Source organism: Lissotriton vulgaris, chromosome 8 (assembly GCF_964263255.1).
Source record: "Lissotriton vulgaris chromosome 8, aLisVul1.2, whole genome shotgun sequence".
In the NCBI taxonomy this organism is placed as follows: Eukaryota; Metazoa; Chordata; class Amphibia; order Caudata; family Salamandridae; genus Lissotriton; species Lissotriton vulgaris.
Genome location: NC_141696.1, coordinates 729,712,449 through 729,739,900, shown reverse-complemented (window position 1 = coordinate 729,739,900; position 27,452 = coordinate 729,712,449). Strand labels below are relative to the sequence as shown.

At 44.2% G+C, this 27,452-nt stretch overlaps 1 protein-coding gene across 1 annotated transcript in view; it reads left to right on the top strand.

The window, feature by feature from the left end:
* Window positions 1-27,452, top strand: part of CFAP47 (cilia and flagella associated protein 47) — a 2,734,468-nt gene that overhangs the window by 2,049,857 nt on the left and 657,159 nt on the right. The window contains exon 60 of the mRNA XM_086934611.1: window positions 6,022-6,189. Coding sequence (XP_086790737.1) covers window positions 6,022-6,189 — 168 coding nt within the window. The remainder of the gene's footprint in view (window positions 1-6,021; window positions 6,190-27,452) is intronic.

Below are 27,452 nucleotides of genomic sequence, written 5' to 3'. Positions count from 1 at the left end.
CGTACATACAATACAACCAGTAAATCTCATAAAGAAAAACATGAAAAGCACTTATCTGGCTGCGGGAGCAGCGAAGAAAGAGGAGGAAGAGGAAGAGAAGGCCGGTTTTATAGCGGTGATGGACAGAGTGGAAGGACTATGGACTGGCAATATATAAGAGACTCTTGGGAGTTGTTGTTTTGAACTGTTAAATGTTCCGTCAAATGCTTTAGACATTAAAGCATTTTTTTGTTCACTGTTATATATATTTTCCTAAGCTGCTGTGGAGTCTTTATGTTAATAAAGCGAAGGAAGATATAGCATAATCTGAAGCCTCCGGTCCTGACACAGAATTGCAGGGGCGATTGTGTCATTGCTAATTTTAAGCACCCAAAACACGCCGCCACTGTTTTGCTTAGAGCAGCTTCCCTACCGACCCCTGATAATAGTGTGTTTGTGCGCCCACTTGGCTTTTTTTATAGCCACCTTAACAAAGTCCCATATGACAAAAAAAGTACTAGGCTCTATCCACCTTCTCATAGGCCATATTTTTATATCCGATTCAAAATCGATTCCATGCTCTAAACTCCTTGGATGCAAATGATTGACTTGCCCAGGACGGTCAGTCCAAACTCTGTGAGACCCGAAGTGTTCAGTTGTATAAGACAGTTGATAATATCATAGCACCGGAGTTAAACTTTCCTTAAAGACGAAAAGATACCAGAGTTGACCTCCAATGTCCTGAGTGAAGGATGGGTCGCTCATTTTTCTAAGATCTTTGATACTAATGGAAGTGTGGATATTGACCCTAGCAGGTGGATCGTTTTACCGTTGGATATAACAGTTGGTGAGGTCGAACTTGGCATACGTGCAAGTAAGGGGGGCAAAGCCCAAGGCCCTGACGGGGTGCCGATTGATGTATATAAGGCAGCACCTGAGATGTGGGGACCTCTTCTGGCCACTGTCTTTAATGCAGCTGTGTGTACCGAGGCCCCCAAAACCTGGGGAGAATCTGTTATTGTCCCGATTTATAAAAAGGGCAGTAGGTCTGATGTGAAAAATTACCGTCCCATTTCTCTTCTTGACTCCTCAGTTAAGATCATGAGTAGAGTCATGCTTGTTAGGTTAGAGGAATGGGTCGAGCGAGAGGGCATTCTGGCTGACAGCCAGTATGGTTTTTGGAAGGGCAGGGGTGCACTCGATCAGTGCATCAATCTTGAATTACTGATCGGGAAATATACTGAAGCAAAACCTGGCTCACTTTACCTCTGCTTTGCAGACCTAAGTAGTGTCTTTGACATGGTAGACCACTCTATTTTATGGCCAACCTTGCTACAGTTAGGAGCTCCTGAGCGCATAATCTTTTTTCTCGCCAGGTTGTATGGGAACCTACAAACATGTGTGCGCTTTGGCACCAAAGGCGAATGCACTCCAAAATTCAGTGTTAAAAGAGGGATTAGGCAGGGCTGTGTAAGGGCACCCCTCCTTTTTATATTATTTATTAATGGAATCGACGCCATTCTGAAAAAGGTTAATGCCGATGCCCCACAGATCAAAGGCCTCCCCGTACCGGTGTTATTATACGCCGATGACGCAGTTCTATTTTCTAGAACCCCCTTGGGACTACAGCGCTTGATTGACAGTTTTTTTTCCCTTTATTAAGGATAGAAAACTAGTTATCAACAAGGGGAAAACACACACTATGACCTGCGGGGTAAAAAATGCAATTTTAAATGCCTTTTTTATTGATAGTGAAAAGGTGCAGCAGGTAGACAAATTCTGTTACCTTGGTATTACCTTCTTTAAAGACAGGAAATGGACCGAAGAATTTAATATTATCCGGAATAAAATGGCTAAAAATGCCCATGAAGTCTTTAGATTTGCTGCTAAGGTTGGGGACCGATGAACCAGGGATATGCTTAAGATCTGTCAAGCAACATGTGTTTCCATCGTATTATATGAAGCGGGTGTATGGGGTCACAGATGTGATCATAACTTGCAATTAGAGGAAAATTCTTTCCTAAAAAAGCTCCTGTCTCTACCAACTTCCACTCCAACTGAGCTAATCCACCGAGAATTAGATACAAATTATTTAATTGATGTGTTATCCTTAAGGCGATTTATGATTTGGCGTTCTATCTGGCTTAAGGCTGAAAAGTCTTTTAACAGGTCTATAATCGAGGATTGCTTATCGCTGGATAAACATCTAAAGATACCCTGGGTAAAATATGTTGTTGGTTGTTTTTCCGAGATATTTAACTTGAATCTTTTGCTTGATCCAAGTGCAGCATCTAGGATACCCAAAGCTGAGTTGAAAAGTAATTTCTTGGCCTTTAGGGTGAGGAAGCGGGCATTAGCCTCCGGATCCTTGACCACTGTTGTGCTCTACACCAGATATAGTATGGTAGAAGGTTTTCCTTTGTATTTAGCCGGTTTTATAGCGGTGATGGACAGAGTGGAAGGACTATGGACTGGCAATATATAAGAGACTCTTGGGAGTTGTTGTTTTGAACTGTTAAATGTTCCGTCAAATGCTTTAGACATTAAAGCATTTTTTTGTTCACTGTTATATATATTTTCCTAAGCTGCTGTGGAGTCTTTATGTTAATAAAGCGAAGGAAGATATAGCATAATCTGAAGCCTCCGGTCCTGACACAGAATTGCAGGGGCGATTGTGTCATTGCTAATTTTAAGCACCCAAAACACGCCGCCACTGTTTTGCTTAGAGCAGCTTCCCTACCGACCCCTGATAATAGTGTGTGTGTGCGCCCACTTGGCTTTTTTTATAGCCACCTTAACAAAGTCCCATATGACAAAAAAAGTACTAGGCTCTATCCACCTTCTCATAGGCCATATTTTTATATCCGATTCAAAATCGATTCCATGCTCTAAACTCCTTGGATGCAAATGATTGACTTGCCCAGGACGGTCAGTCCAAACTCTGTGAGACCCGAAGTGTTCAGTTGTATAAGACAGTTGATAATATCATAGCACCGGAGTTAAACTTTCCTTAAAGACGAAAAGATACCAGAGTTGACCTCCAATGTCCTGAGTGAAGGATGGGTCGCTCATTTTTCTAAGATCTTTGATACTAATGGAAGTGTGGATATTGACCCTAGCAGGTGGATCGTTTTACCGTTGGATATAACAGTTGGTGAGGTCGAACTTGGCATACGTGCAAGTAAGGGGGGCAAAGCCCAAGGCCCTGACGGGGTGCCGATTGATGTATATAAGGCAGCACCTGAGATGTGGGGACCTCTTCTGGCCACTGTCTTTAATGCAGCTGTGTGTACCGAGGCCCCCAAAACCTGGGGAGAATCTGTTATTGTCCCGATTTATAAAAAGGGCAGTAGGTCTGATGTGAAAAATTACCGTCCCATTTCTCTTCTTGACTCCTCAGTTAAGATCATGAGTAGAGTCATGCTTGTTAGGTTAGAGGAATGGGTCGAGCGAGAGGGCATTCTGGCTGACAGCCAGTATGGTTTTTGGAAGGGCAGGGGTGCACTCGATCAGTGCATCAATCTTGAATTACTGATCGGGAAATATACTGAAGCAAAACCTGGCTCACTTTACCTCTGCTTTGCAGACCTAAGTAGTGTCTTTGACATGGTAGACCACTCTATTTTATGGCCAACCTTGCTACAGTTAGGAGCTCCTGAGGGCATAATCTTTTTTCTCGCCAGGTTGTATGGGAACCTACAAACATGTGTGCGCTTTGGCACCAAAGGCGAATGCACTCCAAAATTCAGTGTTAAAAGAGGGATTAGGCAGGGCTGTGTAGGGGCACCCCTCCTTTTTATATTATTTATTAATGGAATCGACGCCATTCTGAAAAAGGTTAATGCCGATGCCCCACAGATCAAAGGCCTCCCCGTACCGGTGTTATTATACGCCGATGACGCAGTTCTATTTTCTAGAACCCCCTTGGGACTACAGCGCTTGATTGACAGTTTTTTTTCCCTTTATTAAGGATAGAAAACTAGTTATCAACAAGGGGAAAACACACACTATGACCTGCGGGGTAAAAAATGCAATTTTAAATGCCTTTTTTATTGATAGTGAAAAGGTGCAGCAGGTAGACAAATTCTGTTACCTTGGTATTACCTTCTTTAAAGACAGGAAATGGACCGAAGAATTTAATATTATCCGGAATAAAATGGCTAAAAATGCCCATGAAGTCTTTAGATTTGCTGCTAAGGTTGGGGACCGATGAACCAGGGATATGCTTAAGATCTGTCAAGCAACATGTGTTTCCATCGTATTATATGAAGCGGGTGTATGGGGTCACAGATGTGATCATAACTTGCAATTAGAGGAAAATTCTTTCCTAAAAAAGCTCCTGTCTCTACCAACTTCCACTCCAACTGAGCTAATCCACCGAGAATTAGATACAAATTATTTAATTGATGTGTTATCCTTAAGGCGATTTATGATTTGGCGTTCTATCTGGCTTAAGGCTGAAAAGTCTTTTAACAGGTCTATAATCGAGGATTGCTTATCGCTGGATAAACATCTAAAGATACCCTGGGTAAAATATGTTGTTGGTTGTTTTTTCGAGATATTTAACTTGAATATTTTGCTTGATCCAAGTGCAGCATCTAGGATACCCAAAGCTGAGTTGAAAAGTAATTTCTTGGCCTTTAGGGTGAGGAAGCGGGCATTAGCCTCCGGATCCTTGACCACTGTTGTGCTCTACACCAGATATAGTATGGTAGAAGGTTTTCCTTTGTATTTAGCCATGGTGACTAGGCCATCTCATAAGTTTGTGCTCACTAGACTCAGGTTCGGTATGGCACACCATTTGGTGGCCCTTCCGACCCTCAAGAAACACCCGTCGGGCCATGCATGTGTGATGGCGTTTCTATTCAGAGCACTTTGCACTTTTTATTGTTTTGTAAACTGTACTCGAATTTACGTACTGCCTTTTTGAAACTGATGTTCGTAAAATATGGTGTACTTACAGTTAAGGAGGCAATGACTTTAATTTTTAATCTGCAATCGGCCGATATTTGTTTTTATACAGCCACGTTTTTAAATCACTGTATTAATGCCAGGAAAGGTATGTGCTTTTAATGAATCATGTCTGTAATATTTCTCTGTAAACTTTTTTGGTATTGAAGTATTTGTTATTATTATGTTTTTTCTTTGTGCTTTTATGGTCATTTTATATGTGCCGAATAAAACCATGACAAAATAAGTAATTTTTACAAAAAGTATATGAAAACTTTTCACCAGTTGCCTGTGTGAGAAGTGGACACAAGTGCATACCTCACTTTCAAAAATCAAGCAAGATACTGATTGGAGTATGTCTTAGAGCACACATCCGTTACTACAGGACAATTTCTGCTTGAACCAGTCTCCATATTTTAAAAAACAAGCAAAGCAGCATAACCGGCAGGAAATCAAAAATAATGCAATAGGTGAAACCTAACACCTATGAATTGCGCAAGATGTTGCATGCATCAACAAATCACTGAGGCTTAATACTAATATTCTCAAAAGTCATATTAATTGTTCTGGTTTCAATGGAACAATTAGAGCCCTATCCTTGGACACCCTCTCGATTCACATTAGCTACCTGAAATAAAGTTGGGAACTCCTTGTAAGCGAACTCCAAGGTTGAAGCTTCTGGAAAAAGGTAGATGTTACATAACCCAACATAATCCTGCTGACAGTGTCTCTCTGCCTTGAGCCAACGTTGGGCCCTCTGCGGGTGACAGGACACTTATGCATCATGTTCACTCAATTGTATCAAATTTATAACGTTGCCCTAAGTACGTGGTTATTTTTGAAATGTCTACAATGAGTATTTTGCACAGTATTTGAGACGGATAATGGGGACGGCGATGAAAACTGCTGTAATGCACAAGCAGGCGTTATAGCACTAGTGAATTGCTGCTTCCCTGTGGGCCAAACCAGAAATCCATTAACTGCCTATCATTCTATATCACTCTCCTCAGTGCAAACATTAACCACTACGTAAAATCTCGAATGTCGTCCTGACTTGCACCGCAGGTATTTGATGCTAATTCTCTCTTGCAGCTGTCATCCGCTGTCAGGCGAGGAGCAGGGCTGAGGAGAGAATAGAGGTGCTGCTGACAGGCGCGGTGCCTGGCCACGCCGGAGTAGCAACCGTGAGAAGCGGCGCCATTACTCCCCAGAAGAAGCCGCGCGCAGATGGCACTCAGGATGAACTGCAGGTCACCGAGGGTAAGAACACTGCATTCATCCGTCTGATGTGAGCGCCCTGAAATACGGGCGTTTGTTGCAGAGTTAGCTCAAAACAATAATGGCTGCAATGAAATGAGCATAAAGGGACTGGAGAGCTCTGAGCCTAAACTGATAAATATAGTTGTCTAACGGTAATTGCAGTGGTATGCCGGAAACAGCCAATCAATCACTTTTAAAACCTTCTTTGTAGAACAGTTATATGATGGTATGCATTTATGTTGTGAATTAAACTTCAGGAGAGGTGAAAGCACATGATGTTTATGAACTCCCTGATCTACTTAATGTTGATGATGACAAGATGTGCCTTCCTGTACTTTTCTCACTTTAGTTCTGATGTTCTCGCTGTTAGTTATAATCACTTAAGAGCTGTATATCACGTGGTTTTAGTGCATAATTTTCAGATAAGAGCGGGGGTCCTAAGTTATTCTTAGGAGCCTGCCTCCCTCCCAGCTGAATGCTGGCGATGCAAGGCGGCTTAGTCTTGACTCTAGGGTAGGACTGGGACAGAGAATAGGCCAGGGTACCAAAGTAGAAGTGGCCATCATTAGTGAATTAGAAAGCTAAGGAAGTGGCCCAAGTTTGGAAATCGGGGCATTTTTGAAAGACACTCTGTATACGAGTTCTGCAAGGTATGGAAGACTGGATTTGAGCTTGCTGCAGGCAATGTTTGTTTTCCCTGCCCCATCCCCTGGTTTGATAGCAAATGTACACTAATTGGGACAACATGGGCCCCTCACACACAATAAGTCCTAGTCCTGAAACAGGAATGCATGAGCTCACCACTTGCAACCACTGCAGTCGCTGTGGATTCGGACCAGATTTCAAAATCAGGCATATTAAGAGTGAGCTTGTATGATCAGGCTTGTGTTGGATGTAGAACATTCATTTTTGCAGTATGGACAAATGCAGAGATGCCTTGCTGTGGTCCAATGTGACCATTTGTCAAACGTGAAAAGACTCAATTCTCTGCTTAGCTGCCTTACCTGACCCCAGGATCTTTGTTGCCCAGTGAGGCACGCACCACCAGTATCATCACCAAGCGCCCGCAGGAGCTTAAATCATCACTGCGCCTCCTGGGACTCCATTCTCTGCTTAGCTGCTTTACCTGACCCCAGGATCTTTGTTGGGGGCTTAACGCTGTGATATCGGACCGCAGAGGGGGCTCTGTCGCCGTGTCCCGTGACCCTAGCCTGCTGAGCTGGCTGCGTGTGGGGGCTGCTCAGAGGCCTGGAACTACAACTCCCATGTTGCCCAGTGAGGCGCACACCACCAGTATCATCAACTAGCGCCTGGAGGCGCTTAAATCATCTACGCGCCTCCCGCAGCGTGGTACACGCGCGGGCGAAGCCAGGGCCAAGGGCGGGCCTGTCTGCGCCCGTCCAAGCCAGGAAGAAGCAGGGCAGGGCCCGGTCCCTTTACTTCGCACCTGAAATTGATCTAAAGCGGTGAGGTCTTGTCTCTTTGGCGAACAGTTGCGACTGATTAAACCACCTAGCCTGCTTTTGTCCCCTGAGCTGGGTTGTCATCCCGGAGTTTCGTTTTGAGGCGCTCATCTGTACCACCGTGTCTCTGTTTGAAAGCCACAAATGGTGCCTTACCTGACTAATGGGGAAAAGGAAAGTAATGGAGGGTGCTGGGGGAGGTAATGGGCCGATAATAGATCAAAGGAAGAAAAAGAGGCAGAGAAAGCTGGCTAAAAACGCTGCAGCTAATTGTGTATTGGACAGGATTGATAATATAATTCAGGAATGTGAAGATATCCTAGTAGAGGATGCTAGTACTCAAGAGGAAGAAGCGATAACCAAGAGCCCCGCAGTTCTACCCAAAAAAACAGTAATCTCACAAATTTTTAAAAAATCTAAAGGGGACGGAAAAAAGGGGCGTGTGAGTCTGCCTCAGGTAGAAGCAGAACCTCACGGTCAAGATCTCAGGGTTGCTCAGGCGGACGGGGAGCCAAGTAAGGTGGGCTCTAATGTTCAGTGCTCTAATAGATATGCTCCCCTCGCCTCGCTTAATGAACGATCTGACCCAATAACACCATCACTTCTGTCTGACAGATTTGGGATGTCACAAAGCTGCTCTTGTAGCCACCCCAATGAGGACTTAGTAGCGGTTATTAGGGCGCTTAGAGGGGAGATTGAGCAGATGAGAAGCATGATTACGGAGCTCTCTGCAACTGTCACCTCCACACTTAACTCTAAAATTAATATTAGCCAAGTTGGTTTGAATCCGTACCTTGCCCAGGAACCCCCTCATACTTTGGGGGGCCAAAGAGCTAATACTCCAGATATAGCAGGGGCCACACCGGAATCATTTAGGGGGAAAGGAGGCGCACCAAATAGCGCACCGAATGGGCTCCAATATACCTTGGAGAAGGTGGATAGATTACGACCATTAGTTACCAACCAAACCTCTTTGGTTAAACCCCAAGGCACTCATATTCTCCCGGCTTTATCAGCATCCTCAGGTGCAAGATATATCAGGGACGAAAACATATCATCAAATAAAGTTTTTATGGTTAATGTTCCCAAAATTAGCGACCCTAGAAGATACGAATCCGGTGATTCACTAACTAATAAATCAATCCACTGGATCCGCCAGGTGCGAGGGTGCCGTTCTATTATCAGGGAGGACATAATTAAAACTAGGAGATGTACTTCCCCTAATTCCGCATTTGATAGTATTGAGCTAACTATGGCAGATGCTAGCTTGGCCGAGAATCTAGTAGCACTTGAATTTCGTACATCTTCCCCAGACACCTCCCGCATACAGTTAAGACGTTTCCCTATTTCGACTGTTTGTAGCGGGCGAAGGAGTTTGCTCCATGAAATAAAGGACCTTCATCAAAACTGGACTCAAACGATTGACTCTACCAGAATTTATTGGTAGATGGTGAGAGTAGGCGCAACCCTCCCGGGCACAGATCTCCTGCCTTGCAAAACCAAGATAACCTTCTGGCTTCCCCTAAACTTTTACTTCCAAATAATGCCAACCACAATGATACCCTCATTTCAACTTCTAATGCCCAAACCCATCTAAAAATCCTCTCATGGAATATAGCTGGGCTAAGGAAAAACATGTCCATACCCTCATGGAATGGGTTTGTGGAAACCCATGACGTATGTCTATTTCAGGAGACTTTGAGGGTAGTGGCGCTATTTAAGTCTGGCTACACTACGTTCCATGCCCCTGCAGTCTCCATTGGGAATGGCAGGCCTTCAGGAGGCCTAATTGCATGGCGTAGATTGGATTCGGGTTGGTCAGTTTCTACACATGATGTCGATAGTCACGACCTCATGTGGTTAACACTAAAGGGTCCTAAGGGTGGTGACTCTTTGGAACGTTTTAATGTTTATATAAGAGGGACTGTGAATGGCAAGTCCTCAGCCATTTTGAGTCAGCTGGAAGAATATTTATCTAAATGCCCCCCCTTCTGCTAAAATTGTTGTGGCTGGTGACTTTAATTGCACATTTGAGCCATTAAGTTATGAATATCATTTAGGGACAAAGGAGGAGGACACTAAATGGGGGGTGCCCCCATTAGTTTTGTCCCCTGTAAAAAGATGGACTGAGATCATAATACAAGTAAATGCCTTAACACTGGAATATAGTCTCAGAGCTGTAAATGGCAGAACTTCATCTGATATACGGGGGGAAAACACTTTTAACAAACTTGCTTGTCCATCCCGTATTGACTATATTTTGGTGGACTTGCGCCTATGGGCAGATGTCATTGATATGGAGGTGGGGCATACCATTGATAGTGACCACAACCCTTTAATGCTAAAAATAAAGAATCAATGGGCTTCTTCCAATGTGAAACTTAAGACCATTGCGAATACTCCCCTCTCCACCAAGGACTTAATTCTGTCCAATTGTGGTAGGCGCCTAAGCTGGCCAAAGGTGACAGGGGAAGAATTAAAGTTAAAATATATCTCCTCAATTTTGGTAGCAAAGATAGGCAAATTGGAGGAAGCTTCAGTCGTAGCACAGGGGCGGGAGAGGATCCCATTAATTCACCAAGAAACCATTGGTCTGATTGGTGCCCATTTCCTCGGAGGACCACGTACTGGTCATGGACAGAAGCAATTAAAAAGCCCTAATTCATGGTATACAGAGACCTGTAAGGAGAATAGGCAAACCCTAATCGCAGCTGTAAAGGGGAAAAACTCCACTAAGGTTAAAGTAGCGAGGAAGGAGTATAACCTATCCCTGAAACAAGCTAGGCGTGATTGGGAGGAGGCCCATTGGGAGGAACTAAAAGAGGCATTCAGTAAGAGAAACTCTACTTCCTTTTGGGATTTAATTAAGAAGAGCGAAAGGAGCGATAACATCCCCATCCCAAATCATATTGGAGGTCAGGTTTGGTGGGACCATTTTGCACAACTATACTCGGAGGAAGCTGAGGGGCTGTTCAGAACTAATCAGCAACGCTGTCAGGCCCCTCATGGTTCCGAATCCCCCAAACCCTTCCAAGTGATTGAGATTGTGAGTGCCATTAATTGTATCATGCCTGCAAAGGCGGCAGGCCCAGATGGCATCCCTGACGATCTGTTCTTAATGGAACCGCATAAGTGGGCCAAATACATTCTGCTCTTAATTAACAACATAATGGAAGGAGCGGAAGTTCTGAACTCATAGAAAGAAGCAGAGGTAATACCCATATACAAAAAGGGAGATCGCCAGGATCCTGCTAATTACAGGCCCATAAGTTTATTAGACTCTATGCAAAAAGTGGTAGGCAGAACTCTCTTAAATAGGATTCCGAGTTGGATTGAGGATGAAGCCATTCTCTCCAAGTGACAAGCAGGCTTTAGGAAAGCCACCAGCAAAGTAGATCAAGTTTTTAGATTGCATCTACTCTATTGGAAAATAGTAGTCATTGGTAAGGGAAGTTTCTATCTCGCGTTTATAGATCTCAAGACGGCTTTTGACCGAGTGCAGTACGAAAAGTTATGGCTAGTGCTACAGGAAATGGGCATACCCTCCTACATAGTAACTCCCTTAATATGCCTTCATGAGGACACTGATGCCCGAGTCAGATGGGGGTCTCAAGGACAAAACACTGAGAAGATTCTGGTTAAAAGGGGGGTCCGCCAGGGTTGCGTGATGGCTCCTACTCTCTTCTCACTTTATGTGAATGGAGTAGTTAATTTTCTGAGCCAAGTACCAGCCGATGCTCCAACCCTGGCGGGGGAAAAAATTGCAACCCTCTTGTTTGCTGTTGACACCCTCCTAATATCAAAAACCCCGATGGGTCTACAGAAACTTCTCACCCGCTTTCAGTTGTTTTGTACACTAAGGGGTCTATCAATAAACATCGCAAAGACTAAGTTTATGGTTTTTAACCCTGGGAAACTTTTTAGAAAAAAACGTACTCTTAACGGCTCCCCTCTAGAGAGAGTCCATTCCTTTGACTATCTGGGTATTAGGCTCTCTGACAAAATGGTTTGGGGCCGCACTTGAACAAGATGTTATTGAATCATAAACGGGTGGCAGGTGTCATCTCAAGAGATCAACGCTCCTCCCCGTCTAAATTGGTAGCCCCGGCCCTAGTAGTATATGAAGGAAAAGCGGTGCAATGTACGGTGCCGAACTCTGGGGCTTTGAAAAAACTAAGGAGATTCAAAGATCCAAGAACTAATTCCTTAGAGACCTGGTATCTGTCCCTATCAATACACCACTTAAACCTTTATTATCCAGTATTGGGATATCTTTCATAGATTCACATGCCTGAATCATTCCCCGTCATCGTGGTGGGAGTCCCACTCTAACAATATATACAATAGCAGTGCCTAAAAATCCTTGTAGTAGGCTGGAGAAAGGTATAGGCCCAAGCTAGGCCCAAAACTTACCAGCCTATCTACCTCTTTTTGTAAAAAGAACTGAAATATTAGCTCCAGCCAATCGGCTTTCCTCACCCTCTAGAACCTTCCCAGCTCAGGCAGTTCTCCTCAGATTTTCACCGCACTTCGTGTGGAAGGGAGTCTCCCTGAGTGCCTACTCAGTTTTTTTCTGTTTTATCTTCAGGATGTCTGAAATGAAGGCTCTTTTCAAAGCTTGTGGGACCTGTCTTAAGAAGAGGGTCCATGTGGATGACCAGCACTCCGACTGCATCTACTGCCTGCACCCCTCACACATTGTGAAGGATTGCAGAATCTACTGCACCTTCCCTGCCAAAACCATCAGGGGCAGGGAGGCAAGGGTTCTTTTATGGCTTAAGTCATCTTCCACAGATGATGAGGACAAGGCCTCTACTTCCAGTAAGAGAGCCAGATCCCGAGAAAGCTCTTCTCCTGAGAGAAAGAAGAAACATAAACTCTCTCAGAGATCTTCAGAACCCTCAAGAAGGTCATCGTCTCCATCAGGACATTCATCTGTAATTGTGAGTACAGCCCAGACTAATACTGTCCCTCTGGTGTCTTCTCACAATACAACTGTCACCTCTACCGCCTCAATTTCTTCTGCTACGGTGTCAGCAGCTGCTATCACCTCTCCTAGGGTGTCAGCTAAGATTTATTCTACAAAACCTGCAACGTCGACGCCATCGTTGACGCTGTCGTCGTCTAAAGTTTCTGTGTCAAAGTCATCGTCGACGAGAGCCCCGTCGACGTCGAAGCCGTCATCGACTAAGAACCCTTCGACGACGGAAGGCCCGTCGACGACTAAGTCATCGTCTACAAGGAGCCCATCGTCAACGACATCGTCGACAGTCCCATCGACGGCAACTCTGTCGACGAAGAAAGCCCCGTCGACAAAGACGACAGCCTCGTCGACGAAGGATTCGTCGACGAAGACACCATCGAGAGCCTCATTGACGAAGGACTCGTCGACGAAGACACCATCGACGGCTTCGTCGACGAAAGATTCGTCGACGAAAGCACGATCGACGGCCTCGTCGACGAAGGATTCATCGACAGCCTCGTCGACAACGGCGTCATCGTCTAAAGCCCCGTTGACGGCGAAATTGTTGATGACAGCCCCGTCGCCGGTAAAACCATCGATAACAACCCGTCGTATTTGTATTCCCTGTGACCTCAGTGCGGCAGCAACTGGGGCTAAACACTTCGTAAATATTCTTGGTGCCGACTTTAGACCAAATGGGAGCACCTTGAATTGAAAATGGACGCCAGCCACTGCAAATCTCAGGTATTTGCAGTTTTTTGGGTGAATAGGGATGTGAAAGAAGGCGTCTTCTAGGTCCAGAGAAGCAATAAAGTCCCCTTCGTTGAGACAATTCAGGACATCTGTCAGCGTCACCATGCGGAAACTCTGTTTCTTTAGATATTTGTTGAGCTTGCGCAGATCTAAGATTAGGCGCCAATCTCCTGATCTTTTCTCTATGAGGAAGAAACAAGAGTAAAATCGTTTCCCTTTTTGAGAGGTGGGAACTTTTTCTATCGCATTCTTGTGTAGCATTTTTAAGGCCTCTTTGAAGGCTAATTCCTTGGCAATCCTTGCCAGCTATGACTGACAGATGTGGTCGGACCTGTCGGAATTCATAAATTTAATACCCGAAGATCGACAGCAGGAAGCGCGCAAGATAGCACTGGAAGGAGAGAGGGCGGCATCGGAGATCATTGACTGTGCCCTAGACATCACTAACACCAATTTCAGACAATTAGCAGGCGCAGCAGTCCTCAGGCGAAAAGGCTGGCTCAAGGCTACCTCCTTCATACCAGAGGTTCAAACAAAAATTTTAGATATGGCTTATGATGGTGTCTCACTTTTCGGTAAGCACATAGACAATGCTTTACTAGCGATTAATATGGATACCGACACCGCAAAAATCTCTTGGTACCCTACAATATAAAAGAGGATCTTTTAGAGGGGCAAGAGGCCGTGGTTTCTCCTCCAGAGTAATTATCACAACCAGCAAAATAGACAGTACCAGTCTCAGTACAAACAACCGTACTATCAATCGTTTTGCAGGCAACCTACCTCTGGTAATTTCTCTTGTCAGGGAGGAAATTGACGATCAAACAATCAAGGACGTGATTCCAACAAGCGTCAATGAGTATTGCCAGACGCCAGTCCATCATCCTCCCCTCCCTGTGGGCGTGAAAATTTCGGCATTTTACCAACAGTGCTGGAGTATAACTTCAGATCAGTGGGTTGTAGATCTGGTCAAGAATGGACACACTCTGGAGTTTCTGAAGAAACCACCAACGACACCGCCCAGGGGTCCCCCTCCCCCTCGTCTTCACTTACTGTTCAAAGAGGCCTTAAAAATGCTACACAAGAATGCGATAGAAAAAGTTCACACCTCTCAAAAAGGGAAAGGATTTTACTCTTCCTTCTTCCTCATAGAGAAAAGATCAGGAGATTGGCGCCTAATCTTAGATCTGCACAAGCTCAACAAATATCTAAAGAAACAGAGTTTCCGCATGGTGACGCTGACAGATGTCCTGAATTGTCTCAACGAAGGGGACTTTATGGCTTCTCTGGACCTAGAAGACGCCTACTTTCACATCCCTATTCACCCAAAACACCGCAAATACCTGAGATTTGCAGTGGCTGGCATCCATTTTCAATTCAAGGTGCTCCCAGTCGGTCTAAAGTCGGCACCAAGAATATTTACGAAGTGTTTAGCCCCAGTTGCTGCCGCACTGAGGTCACAGGGAATACAAGTTTTCCCGTACCTAGACGACTGGCTGCTGAAAGGACCATCAGTGAACTCCACAAGAGAAGCGGTCAAAAGCTCCCTCTATCTATTCTCAAATTTGGGACTCACCCTCAATTCAAACAAATATCAATTGCAACCCTGTCGGGTATTAACCTTTCTGGGAGCATTACTGGACATATGCCAATGCAAAGCGTTCTTGACTCAGGAACGACAAACGAAACTACTAAAGCTGGCAAAACAATTATCGGCAAGAAGGTCACTTTCGTTCCGAACATATGCTTCCCTTCTAGGGATGTGTTCAACTGCAATCAGTCTAGTCCCAATGGCAAGACTCAGAATGAGGCCTCTACAGGAGGAATTACACCGACAGTGGCGGCAGGTAGACGGCTCATTCGAGGATCGCTTAAAGGTAACATCCAGAATGAGGCGAGCCCTTCTTTGGTGGTCGAAGGAAGACAATCTGTCACCAGGCCTCACATTTCTCCAGACCATGCTAGAATTTACCTTAACAACCGATGCTTCCATGGAAGGTTGGGGAGGTCACCTCCAGAACCTCCAAATTCAAGGTCAATGGTCTCACCAGTATCGGCAGAAACACATCAACAGCCTGGAGCTGAGAGACATCTTTCTATCTCTGCAAGCTTTCCTTCCAAGGATTGCGAACTCCTCAGTGCTGGTGCGTATGGACAATACCACCAGCTTGTATTATATCAACAAACAAGAGGGAACAAGATCTCTCTCCCTTTCGCAAGAGGCTCAAGAAAGGTGGGAGTGGGTCATACGACACGGCATATCCCTCAGAACGGAGCATGTGAAGGGTATTCAGAACTCTCTAGCCGACAACCTCAGCAGGTCTCTCACAGGTTGCCACGAATGGGAGCTCGAGTAAGATCAAGTGGACAGGATCTTTCAAACATGGGGCACACCAACTCTGGATCTGTTCGCGACACGGCAGAACAGCAAATGCCTATACTTCGCCAGCAGATTTCCTCAACAGGGGTCAAGTGGAAATGCCCTGTTGATGAGATGGTCCGGAATCTTTGCATACGCCTTTCCTCCGATTCCGCTTATTCCAAAAATTCTGCAGAAAATGAAAAGGGAACATTGCACTCCCCTCCTAATTGCTCCTCGCTGGCCGAGGCAGTACTGGTTCCAAGAACTGCTTCTTCTGACTCGACAGCCTCCATTTCGTCTCAGACCGACAATGTCAATGCTGACAAGAGAAGGAGGCCAGATTCTGCACCCGGATCCTCAATCGCTTCACTTGCACGCCTGGCTCCTGACTTCCTAGAATTTAAGGATCTTAACATTTCTACAGATTGCAGAGCAATTTTAACTCAAGCCTGTGCTCAAAGTACCATCAGAACATATTGTTTTAAGTGGAAAAGATTCTGTAGCTGGTGTGAGGCAAATAATGTTCATCCGCTCCAAGCTCCACCAGAGGACATCCTTCCTTACCTGCTGTCCTTGGCAAAGGTAGGTCTAGTTTTCTCTTCTTTTAAGGTACATCTGGCCGCTATCTCCAGATTCAGGAAGAGTTCCAACAAACCATCACTGTGTTCTTCCTCATTAATAAAACAATTTCTTAAAGGGTTATTCCGAGCTTTCCCTCCAGTTCGTCCTCCACCTCCTGAGTGGGACCTCAATATTGTTTTATCCCAACTGTTAAGGAGGCCATTTGAACCTATTCAAAGGCTAAGCTGAAGTTTCTAACTTGGAAAGTAGCTATCCTGCTAGCCCTCACTTCGGCCCGTAGAGTCAGTGAGATGCAAGCCTTCACGATCACAGAACCTTTCTTACATTTCTCTAAAGACTTTGTAACGCTAAGAACGAATCCAAAGTTTATTCCAAAAGTACCATTGCAATTTCACATTAATCAGCCTGTGAAACTAAAGACCTTTTTCCCGGACCCTGTAACTCCAGCAGAAAAGACATTGCATTCCCTGGATGTGAAACGGTGCCTTAAGTTCTACCTGGAAAGAACTAACAGCATATGCGTATGAACAAACCACACTGGGGCAGGCTGTAACGAAACCGACTATAGCAAGATGGCTATCTTCTGTAATTCTCTTTTGTCACGAAAAGGCTAACAAACCCCTAACAAGAAGGGTTAAAGCGCATTCTGCCAGAATAATGTCAGCGTCTACTGCCCTATTCGCTGGATTGACGATGGAGAACATTTGCCGAGCTGCTACGTGGAAGAGTGTCCACACCTTTATGAAGCACTACTACTTGCAGTCGGCAACTCATGATGATACAGCAGTGGGGGAAGCCGTGCTGCAGCATCTTCTTCACTAACCTTTTCCATGCTCATGACGAGCTGAGCTCGTCATGAGGCACGGTGCTCAGGTGCTCATGACGAGCTCAGCACGTCCTGGGCCGTGGAACGCTCAGGTGCGGGGAGAATTCCCCTGTTGTGCTGAGCGTTCCACGGGAACCAATGCACCTGTGACGAGCTGAGCTCGTCATGAGCACAGGAGCACTGTAGCTCATGACGAGCTCAGCTTGTCATGAGCATGGGAGCGCTGTGCGCGCCCCCCTCTCCCCCAGCACAGCGGAGGAATTAACCCCACAGTGAAGGGGCTAAGGTTAGACGTTTATGGTTTCTCTCATTATTTGGGATGTTTAAACCATGTGTATGGTATGCAACGCTTACAACGCTCGCGTTACCACGACCTACCATTACAACCCGGTCGTAACAACGAAAGTTGTTACCACGCAATGCGCTGGGGGGCGCTCAAGGATAGGAAATGATTTAATTTACTATCCCAACACCTTCCCTACTATCCACGGGGACTGGTGTTGGAATAGTAAATTAAATTATTTAATTTTGCGCCCCCCCAGCGCAATGCGTGGTAACAACTTTCGTTGTTACGACCGCGTTGTAATAGTAGGTCGTGGTAACGCGCGCGTTCTAACGACATACATCCATGTGTATTCACTGTAGTTTTTCTGTTCTTTTCAAATGCTGTCTTATTTTATACTGTATTGTATGAAGGTTCTTGCTGAATTTGTTATAGGCATATTTGGGCTCTATAACCTTCCAGGTTGCGTGGGGATAGTTACAATTTCTTTTGTCTCCCACCTTCCTCTAACGACAGATATAGTCTTACTGCTTGTTACTCTGATTCAGGCATGTGAATCTATGAAAGATACCCCAATACTGGATAAGAAAACAAGTTACTTACCTGTAACTACAGTTATCCAGTATTGGTATCTTTCATAGATTCACATGCAACCACCCTCCTCCCGAGGTGAAAATTGCAAAAAACACAGTTGATGGACAGAATGTAGAACAATGTCATACATTCACCCCAGTACAAGGATCTGGGCCTAAATCCATTGTTTTTTTGCACTCCACACCACCCTGGGTTAGACACTGGCTATATGCAAATCAGCTCTGACCCTGTGCCTCATGGGAACAGTCCAGTCCGAACTACCAAGCCATGTCTTTCCCAGACCGGAATCAGGCATCCAAGGACCGGTTTCTGGCTTTCAGCCTTCATCAGCCTGGATAGCTTGACTCCAGTGGTGTGGAGAGCCTGGGACTCACGTCTGAGTATACCCAGCACACCCGGGGTGAAAATTGCAAAAAACACAGTTGATGGACAGAATGTAGAACAATGTCATACATTCACCCCAGTACAAGGATCTGGGCCTAAATCCATTGTTTTTTTGCACTCCACACCACCCTTGGTTAGACACTGGCTATATGCAAATCAGCTCTGACCCTGTGCCTCATGGGAACAGTCCAGTCCGAACTACCAAGCCATGTCTTTCCCAGACCGGAATCAAGCATCCAAGGACCGGTTTCTGGCTATCAGCCTTCATCAGCCTGGATAGCTTGACTCCAGTGGTGTGGAGAGCCTGGGACTCACGTCTGAGTATACCCAGCACACTTGGGGTGAAAATTGCAAAAAACACAGTTGATGGGCAGAATGTAGAACAATGTCATACATTCACCCCAGTACAAGGATCTGGGCCTAAATCCATTGTTTTTTTTGCACTCCACACCACCCTGGGTTAGACACTGGCTATATGCAAATCAGCTCTGACCCTGTGCCTCATGGGAACAGTCCAGTCCGAACTACCAAGCCATGTCTTTCCCAGACCGGAATCAAGCATCCAAGGACCGGTTTCTGGCTATCAGCCTTCATCAGCCTGGATTGTTTTTTGTAATTTTCTCCCTGAGTGTATTGGGGTAGCCCAGACGTGGGTCCCAGAGCCTCCACACCACTGGAGTCAAGCTAGCCGGGCTGATGAGAGGTGTCACCTCGAAACCGGTCCGGTCCTCGGATGCTTGATTCCGGTCTGGGAAAGATATGGCTGTTGTAGTTCGGACTGGACTGTTCCCATGGGGCACAAGGTCAGAGCTGATTTGCATAAAGCCATTATCTGACCCAGGGTGGTGTGGAGTGCAAAAAACGATGGATTTAGGCCCAGATCCTTGTACTGGGGTGAATGTAAGACATTGATCTACATTCTGTCCATCAAATTGTTTTTTGTAATTTTCTCCCTGAGTGTACTGGGGTAGTCCAGACGTGGGTCCCAGAGCCTCCACACCACTGGAGTCAAGCTAGCCGGGCTGATGAGAGGTGTTACCTCGAAACCGGTCCGGTCCTCGGATGCTTGATTCCGGTCTGGGAAAGATATGGCTGTTGTAGTTCGGACTGGACTGTTCCCATGGGGCACAGGGTCAGAGCTGATTTGCATAAAGCCATTATCTGACCCAGGGTGGTGTGGAGTGCAAAAAACGATGGATTTAGGCCCAGATCCTTGTACTGGGGTGAATGTAAGACATTGATCTACATTCTGTCCATCAAATTGTTTTTTGTAATTTTCTCCCTGAGTGTACTGGGGTAGCCCAGACGTGGGTCCCAGAGAATCCACACCACTGGAGTCAAGCTAGCCGGGCTGATGAGAGGTGTTACCTCGAAACCGGTCCGGTCCTCGGATGCTTGATTCCGGTCTGGGAAAGATATGGCTGTTGTAGTTCGGACTGGACTGTTCCCATGGGGCACAGGGTCAGAGCTGATTTGCATAAAGCCATTATCTGACCCAGGGTGGTGTGGAGTGCAAAAAACGATGGATTTCGGCCCAGATCCTTGTACTGGGGTGAATGTAAGACATTGATCTACATTTTGTCCATCAAATTGTTTTTTGTAATTTTCACCACCCTCCTCCCCGGCAGGGCAGTTCTTTGTTATGGATACTTACTTCTCACTTGTGCTGGGAAAATCTGAGGAGAACTGCCTGAGCTGGGAAGGTTCTAGAGGGTGAGGACAGCCGATTGGCTGGAGCTACTATTTCAGTTCTTTTTACTAATAGAGGTAGATAGGCTGCTAAGTGTTGGGCCTAGTTTGGGCCTATACCTTTCTCCAGCCTACTACAAGGATTTTTAGGCAGTGCTATTGTATATATTGTTACTGTGGGACTCCCGCCTCGACGACGGGGAATTATTCAGGCATGTGAATCTATGAAAGATGCCAATACTGGATAACTGTAGTTACAGGTAAGTAACTTGTTTTCTTTCTTGATATGGGCAGACGCCAGTTTAGCAAGGTGGCTAGAATTCGCCCCCTTTTGTACTGGGTAAGATTAAGAAGCACCCCAGAACTATCTAATTATGCAGCTGGCCTTTCTGAGCTGATTACCCTCGACACAAACAAAAGGGCTAAATGGCTAAGGGATTTGAAAGACCTGTTGCCTAATTTGGGCTTAGCCGAATCCTGGGTAAACCAGGACCCTCCGACCAAGATGGAGCTAAAGAAGATCTACTGGAATTGGGTTAATCACCAGCTTTTATCCAATTCCAGGCTTGGGAGGTTAACTGACGAATTTCTTCAGCATAAGCAAGTTGGCTCCTTAGAACCTTACTTGGCTTTCATCAGAACACCCAGAGATATGGCACTATATATGCAGTTCAGATTTGGGTCCCTAATCCTAAAGACCACTCTGGCAAAACGAGATCCCTTAAAATCCATTTTAGCTAACTGCCCCTGTTGTGAGGCCCAGCAAGAAACGGTTGCACATCTATTTTTTGCTTGCCCAGTTTATACACATGCCAGGGAAAAATGGCTTAAGCCCATTTGTGCCCAACTGGGAACCACTAACCATCTTGTGGCCCTATGAATATTGAGAACAGATTCATCTAGATCTCTGTTCGTATGTGGCGTTGCTAAGTATTTGGGATGCGTGTGGATTATTCGTACAAAAGCACAAAATAAGAAAGCAGGACCATAAAATAGTATTTAAATCTAGGGCTCTGCGAGTAAATCCACATTTAGGAATGTTTTGTTAAGTAATGTCGCTTACTTGTTATGTGCGAGATAATTGTTACAGAATATATGTAAATTTATACTTAATGGCGAAATGCTAATTTGAATAACACACCTTTTTAGAAGTGGACTTGTATAGCAAGGTTTTAATCCTTTTTAATGTTTTTTAACTTTGATATGAAATGTTAATTTTATACTCTTTCATGACTCTGAAATGCTTTTATGATACTTGCTATCGAATAAAGCCTACTTTGATTTTGAAAAGAAAAGAAATCTTAACTTTGCTAGATAGTTTGACAAATATCCTACCGATAAATCAAGAACTCCATTGTTATTCTGAATGTTGTTAGGCGGGCAAGTCCATTTTCACTGTACGCTCCATCAACAGTAGGTAGGGCAAAGGCAATGCTCAAAGGTTGGGTGATACTCAACAGCGAAACATCAATGCCATCTGACTGGTTTACCGGTTTCTCTTCAAAGTGTTAACCAATTGATGTTCAGGAAGATATGTTCAGGTAGATATTGGAAATGGAGTTTACTATATTGTAGTAAGCTAAGCAGACAAAGGTCTTTCACTGATGGGGAGAGGTCACTAACAAAAGCTTTAAGGCTCCTCTGTTGCCTGACAGCTCAACATTTTGGATAACGAGTGGGGGCAATCATTGAATTACATACTCTGTTTCTTTTCCATTGTCATCTCCACAGGGTTTCAGAAATAAATGTCACTTCAAAGGGTACATCTGTTTCCCAAGCATTGTTATTTGTGACTAGTTACAGCTTTTCTTAAATAACTCTGGGTACGTGGTAGTGGCATAGTTGCCAAGTTTTCCAGGTTCATGTGTGATGTACAACTCCAGTCCAGGTATTTTTTTCTTTGAATTCTGGAACTTGTAGTCCTGTTTTATAATGGAATAAACAAGACTATAAATCCTAGAATTCAAAGTAAAACCTGGACTGGAGCAGCACATCACACATGAACCTAGGAAACTTGGCAGGCCTGAATTAGGGCTCCCGGAGTTAGAACAACTTCCTTTCTGAAAATGTTTCTGTGCGATGTAAAATATTAATACATTTCATATACTGTATGTAATGGGTAAATAGTTTTATATCTTAGTGATTACTCTAATATTATCCGTGAGGTCATCCTCTAATCCAGGTTTACTTCATCAGAAAAGAATAGTCAGCAAGCCCTTCCAAATTTTGTAACATCCGTATTTTCCGGCGTATAAGACGACCCGGCGTATAAGACGACCCCCTACTTTTCATGATGAAATGTAGGTTTCGTCCTATACTCGCCGTATAAGACGACCCCCACTTCCAACACTTCCAAACATTATGTTCCGGTACTGTATTGCCGGCTGGAACCTTCTGCAGTCCCCTTTCCATGTCCATGAACTGAGTAGATGACGTGCGCTAGTGACGCTCCTCTACTTCCGATGAACGTGAGGATTATGGCGCCAGATCAGCGCATATACCGCTGTGTCTCTAGGCTCAAGACGCAGGAAGAAAATACCGAAATGCCCCGTGAGACCCTCTCCCAGCACTACGGGACTGTAAGTAACTGTGCACTATTTTCAAATCATGTGCAATTTTTGATTAATGTACCGGTAAACGTGTACTTGTCTTCATGTATGATTACCGGTCCTATTGTGAAGCGGGCAGACACCTTCGGATAAAGTCCTGCTACGGCACAGGGAGTGTGAACGCACGAGTAAGAGCCCAGGTCATATTGGAGGGTTCGTGGGGGCAAATTCAAAGTCGGTAGAGCGTTGCTTCCACTCATGAAAATTTGGTGTCCGGCGTATAAGACGACCCCCGACTTTTGAAAACATTTTAAGGGGTTAAAAAGTTGTCTTATACGCCGGAAAATACGGTAAATGGTAAATGCAGGCCATCTTTTCCAAAGGTTAATAAATATAAAGAACTTTCTAAGCACTGTCAGAGTGGCATGTGAGGAACTGCACGTCTTCTTCTTTACTTCTCATTTGTACTTTGTGTTTGCAAGAGACAATATTTGAAGCTTTCTCAGTTTTCTCCTTTTTCAATTAATTTATGTGCTTCAATCATGAACTAAAATACATGTGAATGCTCCTCTGTGTAACAGTCTTAGCAAGGATTTACTCTGTTACTTTCCGTGCCTGCATGAAACAGCAATAAGAATCAAAACAAGGTATCCTACAAGTTATGTTGCCACTAATTGTCAAACCTTTTAATAGATGAAGAATGCCTGACCCTGTAGGGAAATTGCAATTCCTTTTCTTGTTGTTAGACCTTCACCAACTGTATTAGTGTCATGCTTCATCAGCTAGTCTCTTCCTGGTCCCTAAAAACAGGATGGGCTCGACCATATTCCAAGGTCATTAATTCCCTTAAGCACCCCCACCAATTGTACTTTTTACCATACCAGAAACATCATCATCAATAAAGGGATACCTTGGTATTTTGAGGTATTTTTCATTTTGTAGAAGACCCCAGTAGGAGATTAGCCAAAGTGCTCCCTGGAATATGGCGAAGCCCATCCTGAATTTTAGGGACTAGCATGAGACTCAATGATGAAACATGCCACTAATAGAGTTGGTGTGTGTCTATCAACAAGAAAATCATTTGCAGTTTCCGTACAGGGTCAAGCATTCTTCATCTATTAATAGGTTTGCAATTTGTGGTAATAAAATGTGTAGGATACCTTGGTTGAGTGTCTAGATCATGTCCTAAACTTCTTCTCTCTCCTCCCCCACCCGAGTGGATAGCCTTGGTTATCCCTTAGGGTATGTTGATGAGATGAAACCGAAGTTAGTCATCTATGCTTATTGATGTTATTGCTGTAATACAGTTGTTGTGGAAACCCCACCCAACTGGTCAACTGAGCGAAGTACTACTAGTGTTTACCAAGGTGCCACAGAGATATATCGGATATTATTCATATTTAATGATGAAGGTGTATATTTGTATTAATGTATCTTCTTATTGAGCCCAGCTAATGGAAAAAGAATTCAACATTGGTGTGGCCCCCCTCGAAGCCTGTCAACATTTGAGGACCTTGGTTGTCTAGTTTGATTTCTTTTTTAATATGTCGGTCCACTTATGTTACCAAGTGAAAACAATTAGAGCCTGACTCTGGAGGCATTACATTTTTAACTGACATCTGCTATGCAAGTTGCCCCTCTATGGGTTTGTATTTGAGGGTTAATAATTGGGTCACCTGTAATAAAAACACATATTAGCTATCCAGTCTAGGTAGCCAAATACCCAGGGAGCGCTTAACATTATTTGCTGTATAAACTGCGTTCACATGTGTCTCCTCAAGTTAAAAGGTGTACGTCATCCAGTGTATGGCTGAGGCACGCAACAGTTTGGAGACCAAAGATGCATTTTAATACCACATATTGAAATGATTTACTGTACTTCTTGTGAGTGGACCCCAAAGTGAAATCATTTTTTACAGTCCACAGTCCACATTCCAAAATCTATGTGATGCAGTACCTAGGAAGGGTACTGCCTAAAGCTGGTTTGGTTTTCTTTCTGGGAATCAATATTTGCACCAATAACTTTGCACTATTGAAAGGAATTGTGTGAAGCCTGACATCTCATTGTGTTGGTGTGAAAGTTGTGTTCACTTTGCCTCCTACAGAAGATTTTATCTCAAATTACCTCATGCATCCCTGTTTCTTGCCCTTTGGAATAATCGGGTGCACTCTTTGCCTGCTGATTAAGTTAATTTTCTCTTGTAATCCTCATATGACAATGTTACTCTTTTTATTTTCGATTAGTTAGTTAGTATAAAAAAAGCATTGTGTGCATTTACAATTGTTGCCTGTCAACCTCCAGCCATGATAATCATTTGCATAAATGTTCTGATAGGTTCACCAGTCCTGGAAACACTGTGAAAAATGCCCCACAATATGTTGTTCGACAAAGTCTTCTAATAGCTCTCTATGTAGAACACAATGGTTAATGCTGTTATGGGTAATGCCAGATAAGTGATAAAACCTTGTAAAAAGTCATCAGCAGAAACATGGCTAGATGTCAAATACAGTAGTAATGTGCAGTTTAAAGGAATGTATTGTGTTAGTGCAATGGACCTCTTCATTATGGAAGTGCTCTAGTGTGCAACGCCTGGTCTAGATAGAGTGCGCCACAGAGAGACGGTAGTGGAGACATATGCCTGAGACAGAATAGCATTTCTGGTTTAAATGGAGCTTTAATGTTCAAGACTTGGTCACAACAAGCTTAATAAAGACTTGACAATCTACACTTGGGAGAAGAACCCAGTTGACTCTGGTTCAAAAAGCTTTTGCTGACCAGATTCTTTAAGTCAGTGAAGACTTGACACCATAGGAACTGTGGTCGAGCATTGCCAGGTAATGCCTGATCTAATTGACCTGTAACTATTTGAACGTATGTATATTATCTACATGCTTCAGCAACAACTATAAGGATTCGATCATAGGCATTAAGACTTAGATTGACGTTTCTGCTTGATAAAAGATTGAAAATAATTTGTGTTCTGGAACAAAGGCTCTTCTAGGAACGAATTCTTACTCTAGAATGCCAAGAGCTGGTATGCATACATCAGAAGAAAACACCTGGGCCTCCTGATTTGGTGTGGTTTTCAAAATAATATTGTTGCTATTAAATAGCTATCTAGCAGTACATAAATGTTTCCATTGCAGAACACAGTCATGCTAATTTTACCCACATCAGAAGGTTGGCAGGCTTAGTTAGCCTTGGTGGAGTACAAACCTGCGAACTGCAGAGCATTTAGGCCACTTAGCGATTTTGCTGGTGTTCTATCCATCCAAGCTCCCTTCTCTATCTGAACCTCCCAAAAATTACTTCATTTCTATGCTACCTCTTAAACTCGGAAGTTGTAGAAACATCCCCCAATATTTGAGAAGATGCTTTAGTATTTCAACTCCAGTCCAAAATTTGTGGAGATTGTTTGTTTGTAAGCATTGTTGTACTTTCAACAAATGGGAAAATTAATAATACATGCACGTCAGCGCGCATGCATCAAATACATTGAAATGGGCACCGGAGTCTGAGGGGCATTGACAGACTGGGAGCTTAAACAGATGGAGAGATTGAAAAAAGAACAGAACTGGCCAAACATCGGTTAAAATAGGCTTTTGCATTCACTGACCAAAATAATTGCACAAAAAGTCAATAGTCTTATCTTACAATTCCTTGTTTAAACCCGAGCCCCACTGATGTTTTTAGATATTCAGCAATACTATCCTGAGTCTTTCTCTGAACAATCTTGCTTATGGCTTAGATGCAAAACAGCTAACCACATAATTGTAAGAGAGCTGCCTCTCCCACTGCTTATTAACCTCGTTTTTAAAAATACCAGTGTGTTAGATTAGCGTTTATTTGCTGAAGGGAAAATCGTTTTTAAAATACTTGTGTGATATGTGCTTTGTTTAAATTGAATTTTACCCTTTTTAAAATTGAGCCTCATACTTGCACACTAATTGTCACGACACCGCACTTTAGCGGGTCCCTGCAGCCCTTAGCTTTCACTCCTTGTTATTACCGGCGGCAGCCATATTGGGTGGAAAAGCGGGACGCTTGTTGGCGCCATCTTTGTTTGCGCACTAGCTGCTCAGAGGCAGCTATTTAGGGGGGGGGCAAGCATAGAACAATCTTGATTCAGGTGACGCTACAAACACGAGTAGTGCTCTTTGCAGAATGCACTTTACTGTTGGAGGGAAACCTCGTTTTTAAAAACACCAGTGTGTTAGATTAGCGTTTATTTGCTGAAGGGAAAATCGTTTTTAAAATACTTGTGTGATATGTGCTTTGTTTAAATTGAATTTTACCCTTTTTAAAATTGAGCCTCATACTTGCACACTAATTGTCACGACACCGCACTTTAGCGGGTCCCTGCAGCCCTTAGCTTTCACTCCTTGTTATTACCGGCGGCAGCCACATTGGGACGCTTGTTGGCGCCATCTTTGTTTGCGCACTAGCTGCTCAGAGGCAGCTATTTAAGACGGCCATGCAGGCGCGCAGCGTGAGCACGCCGGAGTCACGCCAGAGTCGAGCCCATCTGTGCCCATCTGTGCCCATCTGTGCCCATCTGTGCCCATCCATGTCCAAACGGGACCCGGGGCCACGACCCCTGGTCCGCGTCTCACTTACAATAGAGGTGAGTTATGGGAATGTAATCTCGGCAAAATTGCTATTAGGCATGAGTGTGTTGCCAAACTCGACCAGTTAGGACTGCTAAAAGCACCTAGGATAGAGCCGAGCCAACAACATGTGCATAAGGCTCATGGTCTACAATATGGACTACTTAACACTCGCTCCCTTCAGAAACATAACTTGGAGGTATTTAG